Source organism: Erithacus rubecula (genome assembly GCF_903797595.1).
Source record: "Erithacus rubecula genome assembly, chromosome: 1".
NCBI classification, from domain to species: Eukaryota; Metazoa; Chordata; class Aves; order Passeriformes; family Muscicapidae; genus Erithacus; species Erithacus rubecula.
In genome coordinates, this window is record NC_136658.1 from 42,148,277 (window position 1) to 42,168,111 (window position 19,835).

The 19,835-nt window shown below is 37.7% G+C and overlaps 1 protein-coding gene across 10 annotated transcripts in view; it reads right to left on the bottom strand.

Moving 5' to 3' along the window:
• The window catches only part of PSPC1 (paraspeckle component 1), a 57,322-nt gene extending 44,495 nt beyond the window's left edge, over window positions 1-12,827 (bottom strand). For 9 of the 10 annotated variants that reach the window (XR_013777046.1, XR_013777047.1, XR_013777048.1 and 6 more), the window contains exons 1-6: window positions 12,296-12,794; window positions 10,377-10,678; window positions 7,736-7,831; window positions 6,513-6,709; window positions 2,398-2,482; window positions 1,381-1,489 (exon numbers count right to left, since the gene is read on the bottom strand). Coding sequence is in view for 3 of the 10 variants with exons in the window: in XM_079329476.1 (XP_079185602.1) it covers window positions 1,381-1,489; window positions 2,398-2,482; window positions 6,513-6,709; window positions 7,736-7,831; window positions 10,377-10,678; window positions 12,296-12,676 (1,170 nt within the window). In the remaining 7 variants the exon portion in view is untranslated. Of the gene's footprint in view, window positions 1-1,380; window positions 1,490-2,397; window positions 2,483-6,512; window positions 6,710-7,735; window positions 7,832-10,376; window positions 10,679-12,295 lie in introns of all 10 variants that reach the window. The other variant, XM_079329474.1, reaches the window with a different exon arrangement.
• Between the last annotated feature and the right edge of the window lie 7,008 nt (window positions 12,828-19,835).

Consider the following 19,835-nt stretch of genomic DNA (forward strand, 5'->3'; position numbering starts at 1 on the left):
TACATCTGACGATTGTTACATGCTATTTCCCCAATCACTTTTAATAACATTTGGAACGCACTAAAGGACAGTTTAAGTAAAGAATTCTTGGTCTTCATTACCCTGAAAAAAAGACATGCTGAAAGCACTTTTCTTTTAGAGTGAGAACATATGGAAATAAATTACCATCTGCTTTTGGATGCAAGCACCTCAAAACACAGTGAGCAAAAACAAATTATACCTATTAGTAAAATCAAATTAAATCTTTTGCTTCCTCCCCATCTTTATTAAAAATACTAAGGGGCAGGCAATGGGGAAAAACGTCCTGCTGAGAACAGGAAATCACTCATTTTCTAACATCTCTCCGGATGTCTCTGAACATACATAATAAATTTTTCACAAGCCTACAGAAAATTTCATTGTCTAGAATGTAAAACAGGTTTTTCTTTCACAGGAAGTAGCTGAGAAACCAGCAGTGCATTTCTGATTGAAGTATGAACTTGCACCTGTGAAGGTGAGCAAAATCTCCTCCTGTAGATTACAGTTGTTTTAATAATGTAAAAGAGTATTGTGTGAACTACTTATTAATTATTTCCTCACTAGGAATAGCTGTAATAATAAAAGGTATCCTACTCAAGAGAAACTAAAGCGTTTGCAACAGTTTGCATTCACTGAACTCATCTTGTTGGTAAGAAAAAAGTCATCCCTTTGACCCAAACAATTTAGAAGCTGACTCCTCTGAGAGCAGCACTTTGTTAGCCCTGCAGGATGAGTCTTCAGAGGCAGAGCATGCCTAAATTATCTAAATATAAATAATGTATAGATTACAGCAGAGGATAAATTTTCCCACATCTTTATAATCTTTCAGTTTCCTTTAGTAATGATTTGGATGTTCTCCTCATCTAGTTTACACAGGGTCAAAAGGGAGAGTGATTTTAGGATCCATATGAAACTAACACTGCCCTTTTTGTTTCTGAAAACTTCCCTAGTAAGTTAAGCATAAATCAAAACCAGTAATTCAAACAAGCTTAGCAGCATGAACTGGTTTTAAATTTAACCCTTCAGGCAGAGTAGGGCCCATCAGGATGGCTGAATCCTATCACCTCCCACTTAGAAAAATTGTTTTACTGAAACATTTGAATTCCCAAGTAAAAACAATTAGTATCTGAACACCTTCACTTAATGGATGTGTTACATCACCAGCTTGTAGGAAAAGTAACAGTGATGTCACCGTACAAAAGAGTAATTCCACTACTGAATATGTAGCAATTCACTCAGGAGAACAATGAAATACTGAAGATAAAACAGCCAACAAGAAGATGGTAATTCAATAACCAGTATAAAAATAACGGAATGAAAATTCTTTTGCAATTTGGACTTTCACAATAGAATTGCACTTACATTATCCATGAAATTTGGCTTAAATCCTCCCTCCTGCTGTCGTCGTAATTCCTCCTGCTCCCTCTGGCGTAGCATCTCTTCTTCACGACGTCTGTGTTCTTCTTCATGTCTAGGATATTTTTCAAAGTTAGCTTAGTCTCTTGACCTGCTCAAACTTGCACTCAGTCTCAGAGGTAAGATCAAGCACATAAACAAAACTAGTCATTAATTAGTTTGTACATAGTGTAAGACACTAATCTACTCAACTAGATGAGGTTGAGTATTTCAAGTTTTGGTTTGTGATTTTTTTTTACGGGAATATCGCAATACTAGCAATTTCAATCCCAATACATTTTATACCTACTCTTCCAGCTATGTATCAGTAAACAGGTTAAAATATTCTAGTTTTTAATAAGCCACTATGGATTAAAATATTTCAACAGTGCCAAAAGACACATTTTTAATTCTGAGAGGTGTTTGTGCTGTTCTTTTTATCTTACTGACATTTATTATGATATTTAACACAAAGAGTATAAATCAATGTGATGAGACTATGCCTATTTTCTTAAACTTTAGAACAGGCATTAAAACAATTATTTCACTTCATGTTCTAGCATGTCGAAAACCATTTTTCTTTTAGAATTTGACTAATGCAAATAACTTTCAAAATCCCACATCGGACTATAAAATAGCAATGCTAAGATTCTTTATGCAAATCACCTGCCCATAAAATTTAGAAGCATGCTCCTATCTATTACAGCAATGCTTCAGTCATGTTAAAATACATATAAAACAAAAAACAGGCTAAGACATTTCTAATGTATTCAGAAATCTCAGAAATTTACAACAAAATTAGCAGAGCAGAAATAAGTGAAAAAAAATCAAGCAACATTTGAAACCAATATTATATATTAGCATTATATTATCAGAAACATCACACACTATACTTCTGAGAAGCAAGTTTAGCTAACATATCTAAATTCATTCAGGCCTACAGTGGCTGCATGCCACAACTCTGCACAGTAGAAGACAAAATACCTCAATTGTATCTGCTTGCGTTTTTGAAGTTCTTGGTTTCGAAGTTCTTCCAAGCGCCTCAATTCTTCTTGACGACGCATGAGATCTAACAGGAATAAAAGTGTTTTTAAATATAAAAGCTGTAAATCAATAATGTGGCATCACAAAAACTTACTGTCAGTACTAACATTCAATTTTTTAAACAAAATTTTCAATGGATTTAACTAATTTCTTTCCATAAGACTAAGCCTAGTACTTGAAAAAACACTGGATCTGTGGCTTACAAACACAGAAAGGTACAAAATGGACAAAGCCCTCAGAGCAGGTTACAGAAACAGAAGTTTTAAGTTCTCAAAGAAAAGGAAAAAAAACTCTCTTAATTCCCTAAAGCACATTCTGGTTTTACATCAAGGACAAGGTACTGATTTTCTCACAATGCTGTATACTGCTAAAGTCACACTACTAAGAAAACCACAATATTTATGGACGTTTATACACTCCACTACCTACTGCAGACCCCTACATGGCACACATCAGAAAAAGAAAAGTCATATGAATTTCAGGTGCATGAAGCCTGAACCTCCATGAAGATCTATCACAACTCTGCTTACTGCAACTTAAAAATTACTAGTCTTTTAATCCCCAAAAAAATCACAGCCATGGCCTGCTAAGAAGCACCTAAAATGCCCTTAAAAAGCAGGGCATAACTCACAGCAATTACTGTTGATGATCAGTCACATTATTGATTTCTGCCTGGAAATTTATGCTTTCTTCAATGAACAGTAATTTCAGTTTGCTAAAAAGCAGGTTTTTTATTTTTAATTACATAGGATATTGGCCACATGATACTATTTATAGAAACCAAAAGTAACATTTTACTATACCACCCATCACATGCCCTCTTTGCTTTAGTTCAACTGTTCTGCACATTTTCTCTATGCATTTCTTCACTATAATAATTACAATCTTTTTAGTTATGCAAATCAATTTCTTCAAACTTGCATCAGCATAAATTATTACAACTTCAAATTTTATTTTAATATCCAAAAACTACAACAACCAGTACATTCTGCCAAAATATAATGCATTTGTTTTCTTTTTCAACAAAGATGATTATCAGATATTTCCTCTCACAACATCACTGTTGACATTAGAAGTCCTTTTTCAAGCACATTTCACAGGACTACTTTTCCATTCTCTTCTGAAAAATTAACACATTTCACACTTAAATAGATTAGGACTACACTGAAGATTCACTCAAATCACAAAGTCTGAAGGCTGTTTCTTTCCAGCTATGCTTGCCATAGAAGGCCTGGCAACTGATATCCTGATCATTGGGCAGTGTCACAAGCACACTTTATTATTTTGCTTTTAAATAACCTTTAGGTTATTTCAGAGTAGAAGTGTTCTTTTAAAATGAACCTTTAGCTTGCTTCACGGTATTACTGAGATCAAAGACTAACCCTTTCTGTACACAATACTGTCCACTGTGGGAAAAGATGTTTCCTTTTCAGTTCTTTGTTTTTTCAAATTTATACAGCATTCCCTATTTCCTGTGCACACAGGCACAAAATTTCCTACTTTATCAATATAATTTACTGTCCTTTGATCTTAAGCTGTAGCACTCTACTTTTCTCAATGCTCTCCTAATTCTTATCCACAACATAGTGTTTTGCCTTTCCTGAAATTGTCAGTATGTTAGAAGTTCAGCTAACCAAATTATGATCCAGTATCATTTGACAACTGCCAAATCTTGGCAGAAAGCCTTACCAGGCCAGGTGAAAAAACAGATATAGAGGTTCAAACTCTGCACAAGAGCCATCCATATTAAAAGACCTGACATGATGTATTTTTGACTGACAGGCCCTTTCTCTGCACTAAAGCAGTTGTGGGAAAAAAGAAAACAGAGAGCATCAGCCTTATTAGCATTATTAGCCTCTGCACTCTTGTGCTTATAAAAGGGCAAGGTCACATTTTACCTTCAACCTTCTACATAGCAGAGAGCAGAAGGGGAAGGTGTTCTCTCACTTCAGAAGTTAATCCTACAAGCTGGAATATCAACTCCACAAAGACTTCTAAGCAGTTTTAGCTACTGATTTTTCAGGTTCTAAAGATGGAAAACAAATGCCAAGCTTCCATATAACTGATCAAAAAATTAACCTTCAGGTTGAATTCAGTCACGTTTTCCAGTATATTCATAATCTATTTAACCATTGCTATGAGAGAATATTTACAAATGCTTGATGAATACCACCAGTACATAAATCAGAAATACCATGCAATTTACTTACACATGGAAACACGTATTCTGCTTTACAAATTACTTCTGACTCAGTCTGTCAAAATATGACACTTAAAAGTGAAAAATTACACATATCAAAAGAATTAAATCTACTTCAAGAATTAATATCACACCACAAAAACCTGAGTACTCAAATTAACGTGTTCTAGAGCTCCAGTCCTACCAGCTCTTGTGGAGCAGTTTCAACACAACCTTAACCTGCCAGACTATATGGACCAGTAAACTCATCCTTCTTGTCTTCATTTTAACTCCTACACAGCTAAAACATGCAATTTTATATTTTATTTCATATTTCATAATGACTGCTTCAAAATATCTTTTAATTTTACTTCGTGTACCATGGATACAAAAGTATTAATTCTAGAAATTAATAGTGCCTTAGAAACTTCATCACATCTTTCTACAGAATCCTGTAATGCAATCTCATTAATATAATCAATACTCTTGGAATGGCATGAACTTAGAGATCACACTGTTCAAAGCAACAAGAGGAAGCTAATCTTTGAAAATAAACAAGTGAAAAACCACCTTATTTTCATGCATACTGAAGCAGAAGAATGGAAAAGATTAAAACAGAAGGAATATTTACAAATCCCTAGAGCTCTGGAAATTAAATGTCAATTAAGAAGAAACCTAACTATCTTAACGAAATTTAAAGTTACCTGGTACCAAAGAGGTACTCTGCTAACCAAACTGTGAGGGGGAAAAACCCTCCTCCTACACTAAGAAACAAACATCTTCTCACTGGAATATTAGCACCACATGCATTAATGTTTTAGTAGCTCTTTAATGGAAGGAATAATTCTCTTTTTCTTCATATAAAACTGGCATTTAACAAATATTCAAAAAGCAGAATATCTTTTCCTTCATGTTACCCTTAAAAGAAACCCTAATATCCAAAAATGTACCAAAGATGTTTTCCCATGTTTCCCATCAAGTGCTTTTCTATCTTAATGAAGAGGCCACTGTCATCTTGTCTCAGTTTAACATGTAATTAAGACATGAATTTAAGACAAAGTAATCTCTAGTCTTGTTCTCAAGTAGAGGCAACAGGTGAATAGATTCAAAGGAAATCAAAGAGCACCAGTTCTGGGACTAGTTTATTAGCACTGTTAAATATTAACAATCAGATAAGTCAACAGTGGATTTATACAACCTGTGTCTTAAGCACCAAAAAATCTTGACAAATCTCAGTCATGCATACACACAAAATTACAATGTGTGTCTAGCTGCCAAGGGAGGGCTGTACTGTGCAGGACTCTTGGGTCATATTAACATGCACATTCCTACCTCTAATATGCACCTGTGCTTACAAAGAAATGTAATGCTTCAACAGTTTTTCTTGAAAAATAAACCAAGAAACAGTTACCATTTCAGGTGCTGCAGCAACTATTTGGCATTTCAAAACAGTTTTCCATGTTATTACACTCTGTAAGACCTTATGCTTTTTGTGTTATTATGTTTTTATGTTACTATCTTCTGCATAAGACCTTATGCTCTATACAAGACCTTATAAAAACAGCAAGGCTCCACACTGGGAGCACATGTGCCTCTTCAGGAAAAACAAGCTAAGTGAACTTTTTCCTAAAGATAAATTTAGGAAGTGAAGAAAACACTTAGACAATCACCTCTTTTATCAGATTCTATTCATTTCTGCAAATCATCACGGAATATGTGTATAGAGAAGTATTCCTTCCTTTTTCTCAGCTAAATGCAGTTAATTAATTGGTAACGAACAAAATGCCCAAGTATACAGTTCAATATGCTATCAAAAAAAAACCTCTCACAGAACAAATTTGTACTAGTTTAATACTAGTAGATTATCTGGTTTTACCTTGCCTCATCAGCATTAGCTGATGCTCATGTCTAGCTGCTTCCATTTCTGCCTCAAGTTTCTCTTTGGCTTCTCTAATGTTCCTGTCAACCTGTTCACGCTGCTGCTTTTCCATCTCATCAAGAGCCTTCCACCGTGAAGCATACTCAAACTCAAATGTTCCAGGCTGAGCAAAGCGCGGTGGCTGTTCTCTTTCCCTAATAAAAATTTTGCAATAAAAATGTACAGAAGGACACATTTAGATCAACAGCTTTAACAGCCAGAGAATGTAGAAACAATCACTTCAAGTGTAGATCTCACTTTTTATCAACCTGTCAGATGACTACATTCTAAATCAGACATTAAGCTAAAAAAAAAAAAAATTCCAAAACTTGCCCAAATAAAGATTCAATTTAAGACAAAAATTTGTACTGACATCAGTACAAAATGCTAAGCTGTAACACTAGAATAACAGTGTTCAGCCTTCTAAATCAAGCAGTCAATTTACTAAACCAGTTATTCAAAGCAGTTAATTAACTAAACCAGTTAATTCAGTTATTTAAACAAATATCAATGCTTACCAGACAGCCCAGAATATCAGCTAGAATCTGTAACTATTAAAAGGAGCCCACATTTCTAATTCTAATACTAATATTGTACCTAATAGTGACACATTTTTAAAAAGTGGTGCTCTACAGTCTTACCAAAATAAACATTTTATATTCAAGCAACATGAGTGGCAATTACAATATTAAAAATTAGTACTTTTAGATTAGGGGACATTTATCTCATGATTGAAATTCACTTTCTCATGTCATGCTCAAAGTTTTACTTAAACTGTGGAAGCTGCAAAGATTTACATGCCAGGGAGGCTGATAATAATTATGGGGCTATTCAGAAATCATAAAGATCTGTGGGTATTCAAAATATCTGATTAGACCACACACACCCCTAATCCATAAAAGACTATAGTTTGCTGGCAACAAGCTCCTACTGACTGCAGCATAGGCCAAGAATCTCTATTACAGTAAATGCACAGAATGTTAAACCAGTGAGCCAAGTCTGAATTTTAATATGATTAGGAAATTTGGGAAGGCCCTGTTTAATCCATTCACATAAAACAGCACAATATACAAAAGCACAACTTCCTGCTACACAAACTCAAAAGTAAAAATGAGTGTATATTTACAAAGATAACTAAGTACATAAATCATGTTTCATAAAAAAAGCTAACCACAACTTACTTGTGGTACTGTTGTGTTTTTTGCATTAGCTTCTCAGGGAGTCCATCCTCATCATCAAATTGCTCCATTGGTTCTACAACAACTGGTCGAGGTGTTCTGGAAAACATTTTCAATTTAATAACGGAATCATTAATGAAGCAGTTACAACTTATTTTAGCATTTTGAAGAAACACTCCAGAAAGCTAACATGTTATTCCTATGTCTTATCTTAAATCAGAGAATTCCAAAGAATCCAAATTTTAAGAACATCCTTCAGAAAATAATTGTATCTATACCCAAATCCAGCTATTCTGCCTAGAAACCACAACTTACTTGACATGGTTCTGTTTCCTTTTTTTCAAACACCAAAACCATCTAACAGTAACAACAAAATACTTAGGAAGGAACTACCTTTCTATATTTATCACTGAGGCACCACAGAGGCCATGACTGTACTGAGAAAGCAACAAACCCAAAATAGAGCAGCACAACCTATTCATTTCTACTGACTTCTACAACTTAGTTTTGTAAGTTACTCTACAATTGAAAACAGCTTGATAATTCAGTATTAATATTACAGTGATAACTAGAAAAACATTTGTTTAAGTTCTTTAAAATCCATTATTTGAATCCAATAGCTCACAAATCAGAATCCTAATTTCCCTCTGGAAACAGCTTCCTTGATGTGTAGTAACCAGCATGAGCCAGTACTACCAAAGAGAGCAGCGTAAGAACTCCGAGTTGTGTAAAAAGCTCTTTGCATTAGTCTTGGGAACAGAACTTATGAAACACAGAACAGTAGAGACATGATTTTCAAAACACCAGCACGCATTTATTGTGTTCCATGCCTTTTATTTTACTTTGCAGACCTTCCCCTACTTCTCCAGTCCCTCCTTAGGAAAACAAAACAAAATCAACAAACAAACAAAAATAACCACAACCAACCAAAACCAAACCAAACAACCAAAAACTCCCCAATATATTTTATTCTGGGTATCAAGTTCAGATTAAAAAGATGAAACCCAGAATCACAGGGCACAGCTCAGCAACTGCTTTTTCTGATGCCATCTGCATGGCAAGTGCTGACAAGTTCTGCTACTAAAATGCAACTAAACTGTGGTGCTAACAGGTTATGCCGTAAAACAATGCTAAAGCACTGTTTTGAATGCCTAGTTTTGATACATTTAAACAAGAACTGAAAGATGTTCCGATCAGACAAAGAGTTTTCAGTTAAAAAGGTAAAACTTTAATAAAGCAAAATATCAAAGTAGATGGCAGCAGATTCATGCCAATTATCTTTGCAACTGTGCATTAGGGAACATGTCACCTAAGCCAGAAAACGATCAAGTGCCTTTTATTCGCTCAGGCCATGGTTAGTTGGTCATTTCAATTCAACTGATCTATCCAGCTGGTAAAACAAGAATAACCCTCTCCTCATATCCCAGCTTCTTTTTCCCTGGCACATCTCTCATGCCAATAATAGCACTAATGTAACACTGAACTACATTACTTCCCTTGTTTGGCTTACTAGGCTTCCATTCAATTACTAATGCCAAAAAAACCCAGGGAACAAGAACAAATTACTGGCACCTCCTGGAAACAGTAAAGATGTATTCAAATTAAATTTACTATGTAACTATCAAATCAGTTCAATAGCACACGAGATTTGGAGTTCAGACCCCTTAGTCTCCTGGCAACATTTTCTCCTGCCTTATTCTCTGCTGGACCTCATATTAGCAAAAACTTTCTTGTGTTTGAACAAACTACAATGGACCCCCACAAAAACGAGTGTTTTTCTGTTGTTTTAGCAAGCACAAACGGCTTATGGAAGTTCTCAAGCACATAAAAGAATAGCACAGCCAGGGCAGGAAAAGAACTCCAAGCCCAATTCAATGGCAGAGCAAGTTTTTATGTTGTGAAACCACAGCCTTATTTTCCCAATGAGAATCAGAAAAACAAAAAATAATCATAAATGTGTATCATTTCATGCAGTTTTAAGAAAGCATTTGAAAATGTCATTTGTTACTGTGTATAGTACAGCAATTAACAACCCTCTTTGGCAAGTACAGAAATACGAGATGCAAGAGAAGTGCAGCTATTTGCAAGCTTGCTTGTCCTTGAAATAGATTGTTTTCCAAACATCACCAGTATAAACCTCTTCAGAATCTCAGTCTTCATTTTAAAACAGCGAGAAAATCTTGGCCTTACAAGTCACAAATCATTTTTGATACATAAACACATTCTTTAGTCTACAGAAACATTAGCAGTGTCATGCACTGTTTTGTTAAGAAACATAGAAATATTATTTTGTCACATTGTTACTCGGATCAGGAAGAGTGCAATCAATGAAAATAAAGTCTCAACAGAAAATGCCTTATTATATAAGGAAGAAAAAGTAATATTGCATATGAAAAACCAGAATTTTGCTCTCACACTCTCATATGGCAATAGGAAACCATATAAATAATAAGCAAAGAAAGATGTTTTTCTTTAAAAATAAAATAAAAAATTTGTGATATATTCATGCAAAGTACTTTCATTTCTAACCTCACGGCTTTCAGAATTTGAAAACAAACTAAGAACTAGGGAATGCCATTAATGCAATTTTTGCTCACTTCAGGAAGATATACTCACAAATTCGAACAAAAACCTGTGAACTTACGTTGTAAGCAAGAATGCCCCATCACTGCATCTTTCTAGAGCTTTCCGTGCTGGAGGTTTTGCAGCAAACTCTACAAAACCTTTGCCTGTAGCTCTGCCACGATCATCTACTACAACAACCGCTCTTTCCACTGGCCCGAATTGAGAGAATGCTTGTTCCAGCAGCTCATTGGAAACCACAGGCGACAGATTCTTCACAGTTAAGGCAGCTCCATGGGTAGCAAATCGAATTCGAAGTGGTCTGCTCTTCAAAATAGTACCATCAAGTTCTGCTTTTGCTATTTCAGCCAGGGTCCTAGATTCCTTTACAAAGATACAAAATATTTTATGTATTTTATTTTCAAAGAGAACAGGTATCACTTCGTGTGCCCTCTCCCCAAAACTAGCAAAGTTGTGTCCCTTCACTTGAGCATATTGGCACCAGGATCATTCAACTTTCTTCCCAATCAAAAAAAAAAAAAACCAACCAGACCGACAGCAACAAAAAAACCCAAGAAATAAACCAACAAAGTCTCCGTCCTCTGAAAAAAATTGCACTCATTATCCCTTATGGTGTATTCTAAAAAACAGCATAGGCACAAATTTTTTGTTGCACATGAGAGGACATAACAAATTCTCAGAATCGTGGTGCTGCTCTATAAAGGTTTTGATGTTTTGCACGTTTACCAGCTCAAATGTTTATATTCTGCAACCCTAGCTCCCCGCAGCAGGAAATAGCATTCAAACATTACACTACAGGATCTAAGGTGTTTTTTTGGGTTGGGTTTTTGCGTTGCTTTTAAAAAAGTAAAAATATCGCACTTGTTCTCAATGGATGTCCAATTCAAATTTCAGCCAAAAATGATGAAATTACCTTCTTTGCTCCTATTTTCATTCATCTCATATTAATGGGCTTTCTGCACCCATATCCATGAGACAGTGTAAATCAACAACTGCCTTTTTTCTCACTTCAAAAACCTACACCAGGCTTGATATTTGCAATCCGTGACATTTAAAGAAATTCTTTATATATTTCTTCACAGTTCAACTGGCTAGGCAAGCTGTTAAAAATACACATATATTCCCTAAATACAACGGAAAAGGGAAGTTCACATGAAAACTCTACCCAATCTCTATTACACACAAAAATGAGTAACAAGATGTAAATATATCTTGCTTCCTCCATAAAATTGCTATTTCAGGCCGGGGAAATTTCAGGGTAAAAGATGCATGGCAGAATGCCACAAGTATTTTAAGATGACAATCAAAAAGAAAAAAAATAAAAAAAAATCTCACCAGTAAAAATATATGGAAAAATCCTAACTAGATACCTAAAGCACTCTAAAGCTATTCTCAGAATGATAGAAATCGGTGCATTTTAAACAGAGCAATCATGAAAACTAATCCCGCACGCTAAATTACCATTTAAATACAGCATCATAAGCTTTTCAGATGATTCCTTTTTTTGCATGCTTAACCGGAGCATGTTTAATCAAATACTGTATTTGATTACCAATCAAATCAAAGAACCTTAAAAATCCCATCTTATCTGGGCACAAGTAATTTAAACAACCCGCGGTCCGCAACCTTTTCAATTCCGTGATTTTGCTCTGTGCTCACGATGTGCGAGCAGCTGCACTTGGAAACAATCCTGTCCATTCTTTAAAATTAAGCGTATTAAGTGCCATAGGGTGAGGTGGGGACCGGAACGCCAAAGGCTGGGAGAATCCTCTGAATGCAGGGGTCTGGCTTGGATCTGTAGAGGCGAACAGGGGAGGGGGAAGAAGGAAGAGATGGGAGGACCAGCGCTAGGAGGAAGAAAATGAGAGGCAGATGCTGCCTTTTTTTACACCCTCCGAAAAGGAGGGAAGGGGGCGGGGGGCAAGGGTCCGAAGCCTCCCGCTTTCAGCGGCAGCACCAGGGACCCGCCCGGATCCTCACCAGGCGGATGAAGCCGAAGCCACGGTCCCGATTGATGAAGACCTCGCTGGGCTCCCCGTAGCGCTCGAACAGGCGCTTGAAATCCTCCTCGGTGATATCAGTAGGCAGATTCCCCACGAACAGCCGGCAACGCTGCGTGTAGCTCTTCTCGCCAGGTTTGAGAAAGCTCTTGATATCAATGGTGAACCCAACCTCCCGCTCCTCATCTCCGCCACCTTCTTTGCTCGGCGCCAGAGCCATGGCCGCCGCCGCCTCACTCTCCGCTTCTAGGCCGCGCAATCCTTTCAGGTTGCCGCCGCCGCCACCCCCCACCATGCCCAGCGGGGCCGCTGGGGAGCTGTTTTCGATCCGCACTTGCTTCAAGTTCCTATTCGCGGCCATGTCCGCTCCTTCCTCGCGGGCTCTCCCTCGGGGAGCGCAGAACCCAACGCTCGCCAGCCGCCGCCTCCGACCCTCAGCCAGTTCAAAATGGCGCCGCTGCCAACCCCGGCGCGTTGTGCCGTCCCCGCGGGAAGCCCCGCCCCGGCCCCCTCCCCTCACGGCCGCTCCCGGCTGAGCCCACCCCGGGTCCCTCGACAGCCTCCTTCCCACCGAGAGATGATGCGCGGCTGCGCTGCCGCCTTATGTTAGAGCCCTGGTCTCCTCAGCTGGGCCCCAGGCAGAGGAGCCCCTCGCTGGGGTCTCTCCCGAGGGAAAGGCAGCGGGTGGGATGCCCTGGGGCGTGTCTGGTCGCTGCGGGAGAGGGAGGCAGGCGTGACACAGGAGACGCTCTGGCGGCGGGGACAGCCGAGGGAGTCACAGAACCACAGAATCAATCAGGTTGGAAAACACCTCTTGGGATCGTCGAGTGAAGCCCATGGCTGACACTGCCGTGTCTACCAGACCATGGCACTGACTGCCACGTCCAGTCTTTCCTTAAACATCTCCAGGGAAAGTAATTCCACCACCACGCTGGGCTGCCCATTCCAAGATCTAATCACCTTTCTGTGAAGAGATTTTTCCTGATGTCCAACCTAAAGCTGCCCTGGTGCAGCTCGAGGCTGTCCTCCTATCACCTGGGAGAAGAGACCAAACTCCCCCCGGCTCCCCCTCCTTCCAGGCAGCTGCAGAGTGATGGGTCCCCCCTGAGCCTCCTTTTCTCCAGGCTGAACACCCCCAGCTCCCTCAGCTGCTCCTCACAGCACTTGTGCTCCAGACCCTTCCCCAGCTCCGTGTCCCTTCTCTGGACACGCTCCAGCCCCTCAGTGTCTTTCTGGCAGTGAGGGGCCCAGAGCTGAGCACAGCATTGGAGCTGTGGCCTCAGCAGTGCCCAGGGCAGGGGGACGGTCACTGCCCTGAGTGAAGAGAGGCCTTGTTACACTGCTTCCAGAACAACGTCTTACAGAGCAAGAGCTATCATTAGAAAGGGGGAGACTTTCTTCTGAGAAAGTTCTTCTGCAAAGTCAAAGCCTTCCTTGCTCGGGCCGCCTTCTTGTAGCAAAGACGTTGGATGTACTGCAGCACCAAATTGCGGATTGCTGTCCTGCAGATTCAGAACTGCCTGGTTTGGTTTGTGTGCCTCAATCAGTAGTATAACCAGTGCATGGCTTCTCAGAAGTATTTGTTTCATTAATTCAACTCCAGCACTGAGAAAGTCCAGATCATCTTATGAGGTCAGTAGTTACTTCAGCTAGTGTGTGGCATATAAAAAAGCAATATTAAGCATGACCTTAAAGAACAAGTTAATTCTAAAACAGGTCTGAGTGTGTTGATTGGGGGTTACTTTGTCTATTTGCAGTTCCTCTGTCTTGCAGTACCACTTGAGGTACAACAAAGATCTGTTCCTTTCTTCCTGTTGCTAGCTTGTTCAAGGACCTTGAGAAAACCCAGCTTTATCAGTCCACCTCTTTCTGAAGCAGACTAGTGAGTGTAGGGCATCAAGCTAAATGCCAATTTTAACCTCTGAAATTCAGAAAATACAGATGATAGGGGAAGGATATCTATTCATAGAAAAGGGAGGAAATCAGGATGTGTAGGAACATGATGGAGGCATTAAAGTGTGGGATCCCTAAAGCTTAATCATCTTGATGGTCCAAAGAAGAATGCTCTGAAGTATATTTAGGATTCAGTAAATGTTAAGACACAAGTGTTTAAAAAAGGAACAATCTTACACTATACCAGTAACTTTCTAAAATGGGTAAGCATGAAAAAGGAGTGAAATATATGTTAGAAATGATGTGACTATACACTGTAGATGTGCATAGTCACATCAGTAGATGGGAAAAAGGAGATGCAAGGTAGTCTGGCTGTTTTTGCTGGTGTGGTGCCATAAAATTGTCATGATTTTCAAGTAGAGATTTCCAAATCAGGTTAGTAGTAAAAGCTGCAACTATTTAAATTGCAACCACAATTTCCTGTGTACTATAAAAATGTCAACAGGAAGAAGAAGGAGTGTTTACAAATCCCATACTATTCTTACTTTTCCTTAGCAATATCTCAATAAAAAAGAATTATAGTTCAGTAAAATAGAGCAACAGAATTCCACCTTCCAGAAACAAGGAAATGTGTCTGAAAATATATATATATATATATTTAATGTGCTCGTGGATCCCTACATTATCTTAATTTGTTTGATTCAGAGTCCGACCATAATGCTTGCATTGTTTTATCTTTTTTGAGAAGCTATTTACACTTGCCACACAGTCAAATATTTAAAGGCAACATGCAAAAAGAACCTGATGTTTGCTGTGTTCAGTCACTTCTTCACCTTTATTTACACATCACTTCACAATAATTTACTCATTCATCAGAAGACAGTTTATCTCCCTAAGTGCCCAGAGTCTCAGTGGCTTGGTAATTCTACACCTTGCCACTGACACCAGTTAACCAACACATATTTTGAAAAGAGAATAAAGTGTCCATTAAAGTTCTTGTCCCAATGTTTTCCTTCCAGTACAAACATCCACTGAAATCTTTATGGCTTACAAAATCAAATTCATATTATTGAAAGAGATATCCTAGGCTGTTTCAGCTGCTCTCCATTAGTTTGGTATTGTTATATTTAATATTTTGAATCTAGTTGAACTACATGAAAGTGATTTCAGAAGAGTGGGGGAGAAACAGTTATAATCATATGGTAATTTACATTCATTCTGTCATTCTTGAGGGGTTTTATGGAAGCCTGAATTTATTCAACTTGGCATTCAAAAACTACAACAGACAGCCCTGATTTTGACTAACGAAATTTAGTTTGACTTGCAATTTATTTAAAGACCTTAAAACAGTCATGACTTCTTCATTTCATGAAAAGAAATAAAATCTTGAGATTTCGATGAAAATAATTTTGTGAAGTTTAATTTCTTTGCACTTCCTTTCTTTCCATCCCATTGTTTTCACTTTTTCTCCATTGTTTTCACTTAATTTCAGAATTTTCCTTTCTTTTAAAGTTTCATTTCATGTCACTATATTTCCTTTCCTGTCTTTTCATTTCTCTTCATTCCTTGATTTCTCATTTAATTTCTTTTCATGAAATGAAAATCCTTCATTTCATGAAAGGAAATGAAATCTCAGTATTTCAAGCAGTACCATTTAAAGAAATTTTGGCTCATTTCACTGCACTTCATTTCATTGTATTCCATTTATTTGCTTTCTATTCATTTCAGATTTTTTTTTTTTTTCACACAAATCTTTTAACAAGCCTGGGGCTGCAGCTGAGGTGCCCATCCCCATGCATGGGCCTAAGTTGAAAGGTGTAGAGGCAGAAATGTTGAGGCTCTGCCATGATCCTGTAATTGTTTTCACTTCATTTAGGAATTCTGGGGTTCTACAATTTCATTTCATGTCATTATTTCCTATCTTTAGATTTTATTTCATTTAATTTCATTTCTGTCTTTACATGTGCTGCCAGACTGTCTTTTCTTAATCACGTATTGTTTTAAATTATCATCTCACAGATGGTTTTGTATTTAATTTTACTATCATAAATACAATATGCATGAGTTCTATAGTACAATCACCACTGCCCTATTGACCTATTGAGAAGAACATATATTGGTCAAAAAAAAGGGGAACAGAATTGTGAAAATCATCAGTATTTTTCACTTTGTCTGCTACAGAGACAGGTTATGTTTGCTGTATGCTGAAGTGTTCATGCTATCAAGAGATTTGGCTGTATTTTCAAAGCACACACCATCCAGCCATGTGCCATATGAGACAGTCACAAGGAACTGTCCTAGCCTTCAATTTTCTGTATCACAGCATTACTCTCCTGCCAAGTATCAGCATCTTGCTGAATATCAGGAATGCATCAGACCTCTAAAAAGAACCCATGAAAGCTTTTTATGCTGCAAACTTTAAAATGCTACACATCCTGGTCTGCAAATAAAAATCTGAGACTATTTGTAGTTACCTTTGCACAATTTCAATGTGACTCAGATGCCATCACTCCAGTGATGACAGCTGTGATAGTGCTGAAGCTGACTTCTCAAAAGACAGGTGTAGCTTAGTGCTCAACACATCACTGGACTCTCAGGTTTACTTCCTTTGACTTCCTAAAATCTGCAATGAGCATTGCAGTTAGGATCACAGTTAGGATCAGTACTTGTAATTCAAGCTGCAGTGGTAGGTCATGACAGAATGTATCAGGGAGCACTAAAACTGAGAGGCAAATTAGGACAAGGAAGAGGATGCTCCATTTGAGAGGAGAAGGGAAACGAGGAAAACCACAAAATTCTGCACTGAAAAAGTAGAGAATGAGATAGGCAGATAGGTTGACAGCCTGAGACTGAGGTCCTATTCAGGATTGCAAGGCCAGGGAACTGAGGCAAACCTCTGTAAATGACCTGATACATGGGAGTTTCATCTCTTGCCATTAAGACAGTGTTTGCTTTTGGTATTGCTCACAGCAATACCTGGGCAAATTAACTTTAGGCAGGTGTTGGTCTCCACTACTTAGCTTTTCTTACCAAATCCAGTTGGCTAAGAATATTAAAAACTGTAATAGCTGTGCCAGCAAGCCTGATGGGGTAAACATAAGGGAGTGGAGGAAGAGGGGCTCAGTGCAATCTGAAACAGAGCTGCCTGCTTTGTGATTGCCTGGGCATGACCTCATGATGCCACTAATGGAGAATGAGGAGAGGTTACGGGATCATGTCACTGCAGTGCCATCTGGTGAAAAATGCTGGAATTATCACTTCAATAGAATAATTCAACTGGAAATAAACATGACAAATCTATAATAATACCATCCCTCTGGTCCCAGATGGACAGCCCGACTCGGATTTTCTATTTTTAAACTTGGTGGGAAAGCTGCCTTTCTCTGTTTTCTTAACAGTAGCAGAATTCAGCAACTTTCTTTCATTGTTTTCACATGGATGGAAATGTGCATGAATCACATTTATAAAATCTGTACAACCTAACCTCAAATGGTTAGTAGTCACCTAAATTCATGCCATTCTAATATCTATTTTAATGTGAATGAAGACCTGTATTTTGAAATTATCCATGTTTGAATAGTTAGTATTATTCTTTGAAACAACATTGGTCTCAAGGAAACAAGGACTGAAAATACATGTGTCTGTGAAGGTACTTGTCAGATGGTCATATGGGTTCAATAAGCATTACCTGCGTTTTCCAAAGCTACTTTCTCCTCTAATATAATCAATGAACACAATGCATTCTTTTTGAATATTTTTCAATATATTGTCTTTACCTTTTCTGTAGAAGAGTGACAATAAAGTACTATGGCAAGCAGGAAGATAGACTTAAGGAAGAATTTCTCAAATATATTCAGCCCTTAATTTAAATCTAAACAATCATTTGGTATCCTGTCATCACATCAGGCAATAGAGCTTTACTTGGGAATTCAGTAGAATATAGTAGATGGCCAATGGTTGGGGGGTTTGTTCTCTTTTATTCCAAATCATCTCTTTTACAATCTATAGCAAAATATATTTCTTGCATTTGATTTTGTGTATCCTCTGCAATTAAGCTAATGTATTCTGTAAATTTTCTTACATGATTCTTATTTGTTCACTATTTTTTTCTTTTGGTTTTCATTTCAAATTGGAACATAAGGCTATTTCACTGTGAAGTGACTTACTCTTCCACAGTGCCATTGGGTCTGAAAATGTTCTGTGATCTGAGAAGGTATAAGATATTTCTCTGTGGTCTTTATTTTTGCTTTCCAGTTACAGGATTAATTTTTTATTTGTCAAGGGAAGAAATTTAAACTGAATTAGAAATGTATGAACTCAATTTGCAGGAGTTTATCTAATGCTTTTACCTAAATCCCTTTGATTTCACTTATATCTGTCAATCACTCTTACAGCTAGAGAAGAAATAGTAATTATAATCTTTGAGCATTTTTTACAGGTCAAAATATTTTACCATCCTGAAAACTCAATAACTTGAAAATTTTACCTAACTAAAAGTGAGGAAATAATGAAAAAATGAATTTGAATTGACACTTTTTTGAAAAGCTAACTTCGTCTTTTTTCTTTTTTTTTTTTTTTTTAAGGTGGAATGTGGTTTGTCTTTAGTGTATCACATAGGAACTTAGGAACTCCCATATTAGAGAAATCCCAAGGTCTGTTTTATTAATCTTACTGTTTTTGACAGGTAGTTGATGGCAAATGTTCAAGGGAAAAGTGTTGACCTGTCTAGGAAGTAAATGTAGGAAGCAGATATAGGATATGTATGAAACAATTTTGCTGTTTTTAAAAAAAAAACCAACAAAAAAAATGCAAGATATATAATCTCTAAATTCATAAATTAAAATTGGTATCAGTAAATTAAGTCTCATTTCATGTTATATAACAAGGCATTAAGCTGTTTTTAATTTGCTAATTGTTGCTATTCAGTATTTGTCAATTCAGGTGCATGTGTAAAATTATACCACACATATATCAGATTTTAAACATTTTTACTTTTTTTCCCTCCAAAACTCTGGGAATCTAGTTTTTGTGAGTGTAGCCATGCCCAGAAGCACCACTTACACTGCTCTGTAGAGTCTCTCCTCCATTCTTTGACCTAACATTTTGTAGTGTCCCTGTCTTGTTTGTTACTGCAGGGTTTTTCTGACTCTTTTTGACTCTTTTACTCTGCTGCTTATACAGCCACACGTAAATGGGATGGGGGAACTAATCCAGCTGAAAGAATCAAGGGAGAGGGAGAAGAGGAGAAAATGAAAGGTTGTTAAAGCAAGCACTGGTGGTTAATAAATGTGGTATTACTCTTCCAGCCTCATCTCAAACAGCACCTGATGTAGGATACCTGCTACCTGAGGGGAGGAAAGAAGCATTCCCTAAAGTCCTAACTCCTTCCATGTCTGGAATTTGGAGGTGCCCACCTTCATGAGTGTGACAAAGAGTCTGTCCCTGTAAAAACCTCACCTAAGGCACTTGAGGAGCTCCTGGTACAGCTTGAAATTTTTCTATCCCTATGCCAGCCATCTTTCAGGTAAGTGTTGCCAGCTGTCCAGTGCACTGTTCATTAAAGTGGACTTGAGGTCTGGAGTAAATGAGACCTGAGCATGTATTCCTTGCTCCCAGCTCATTTTTGG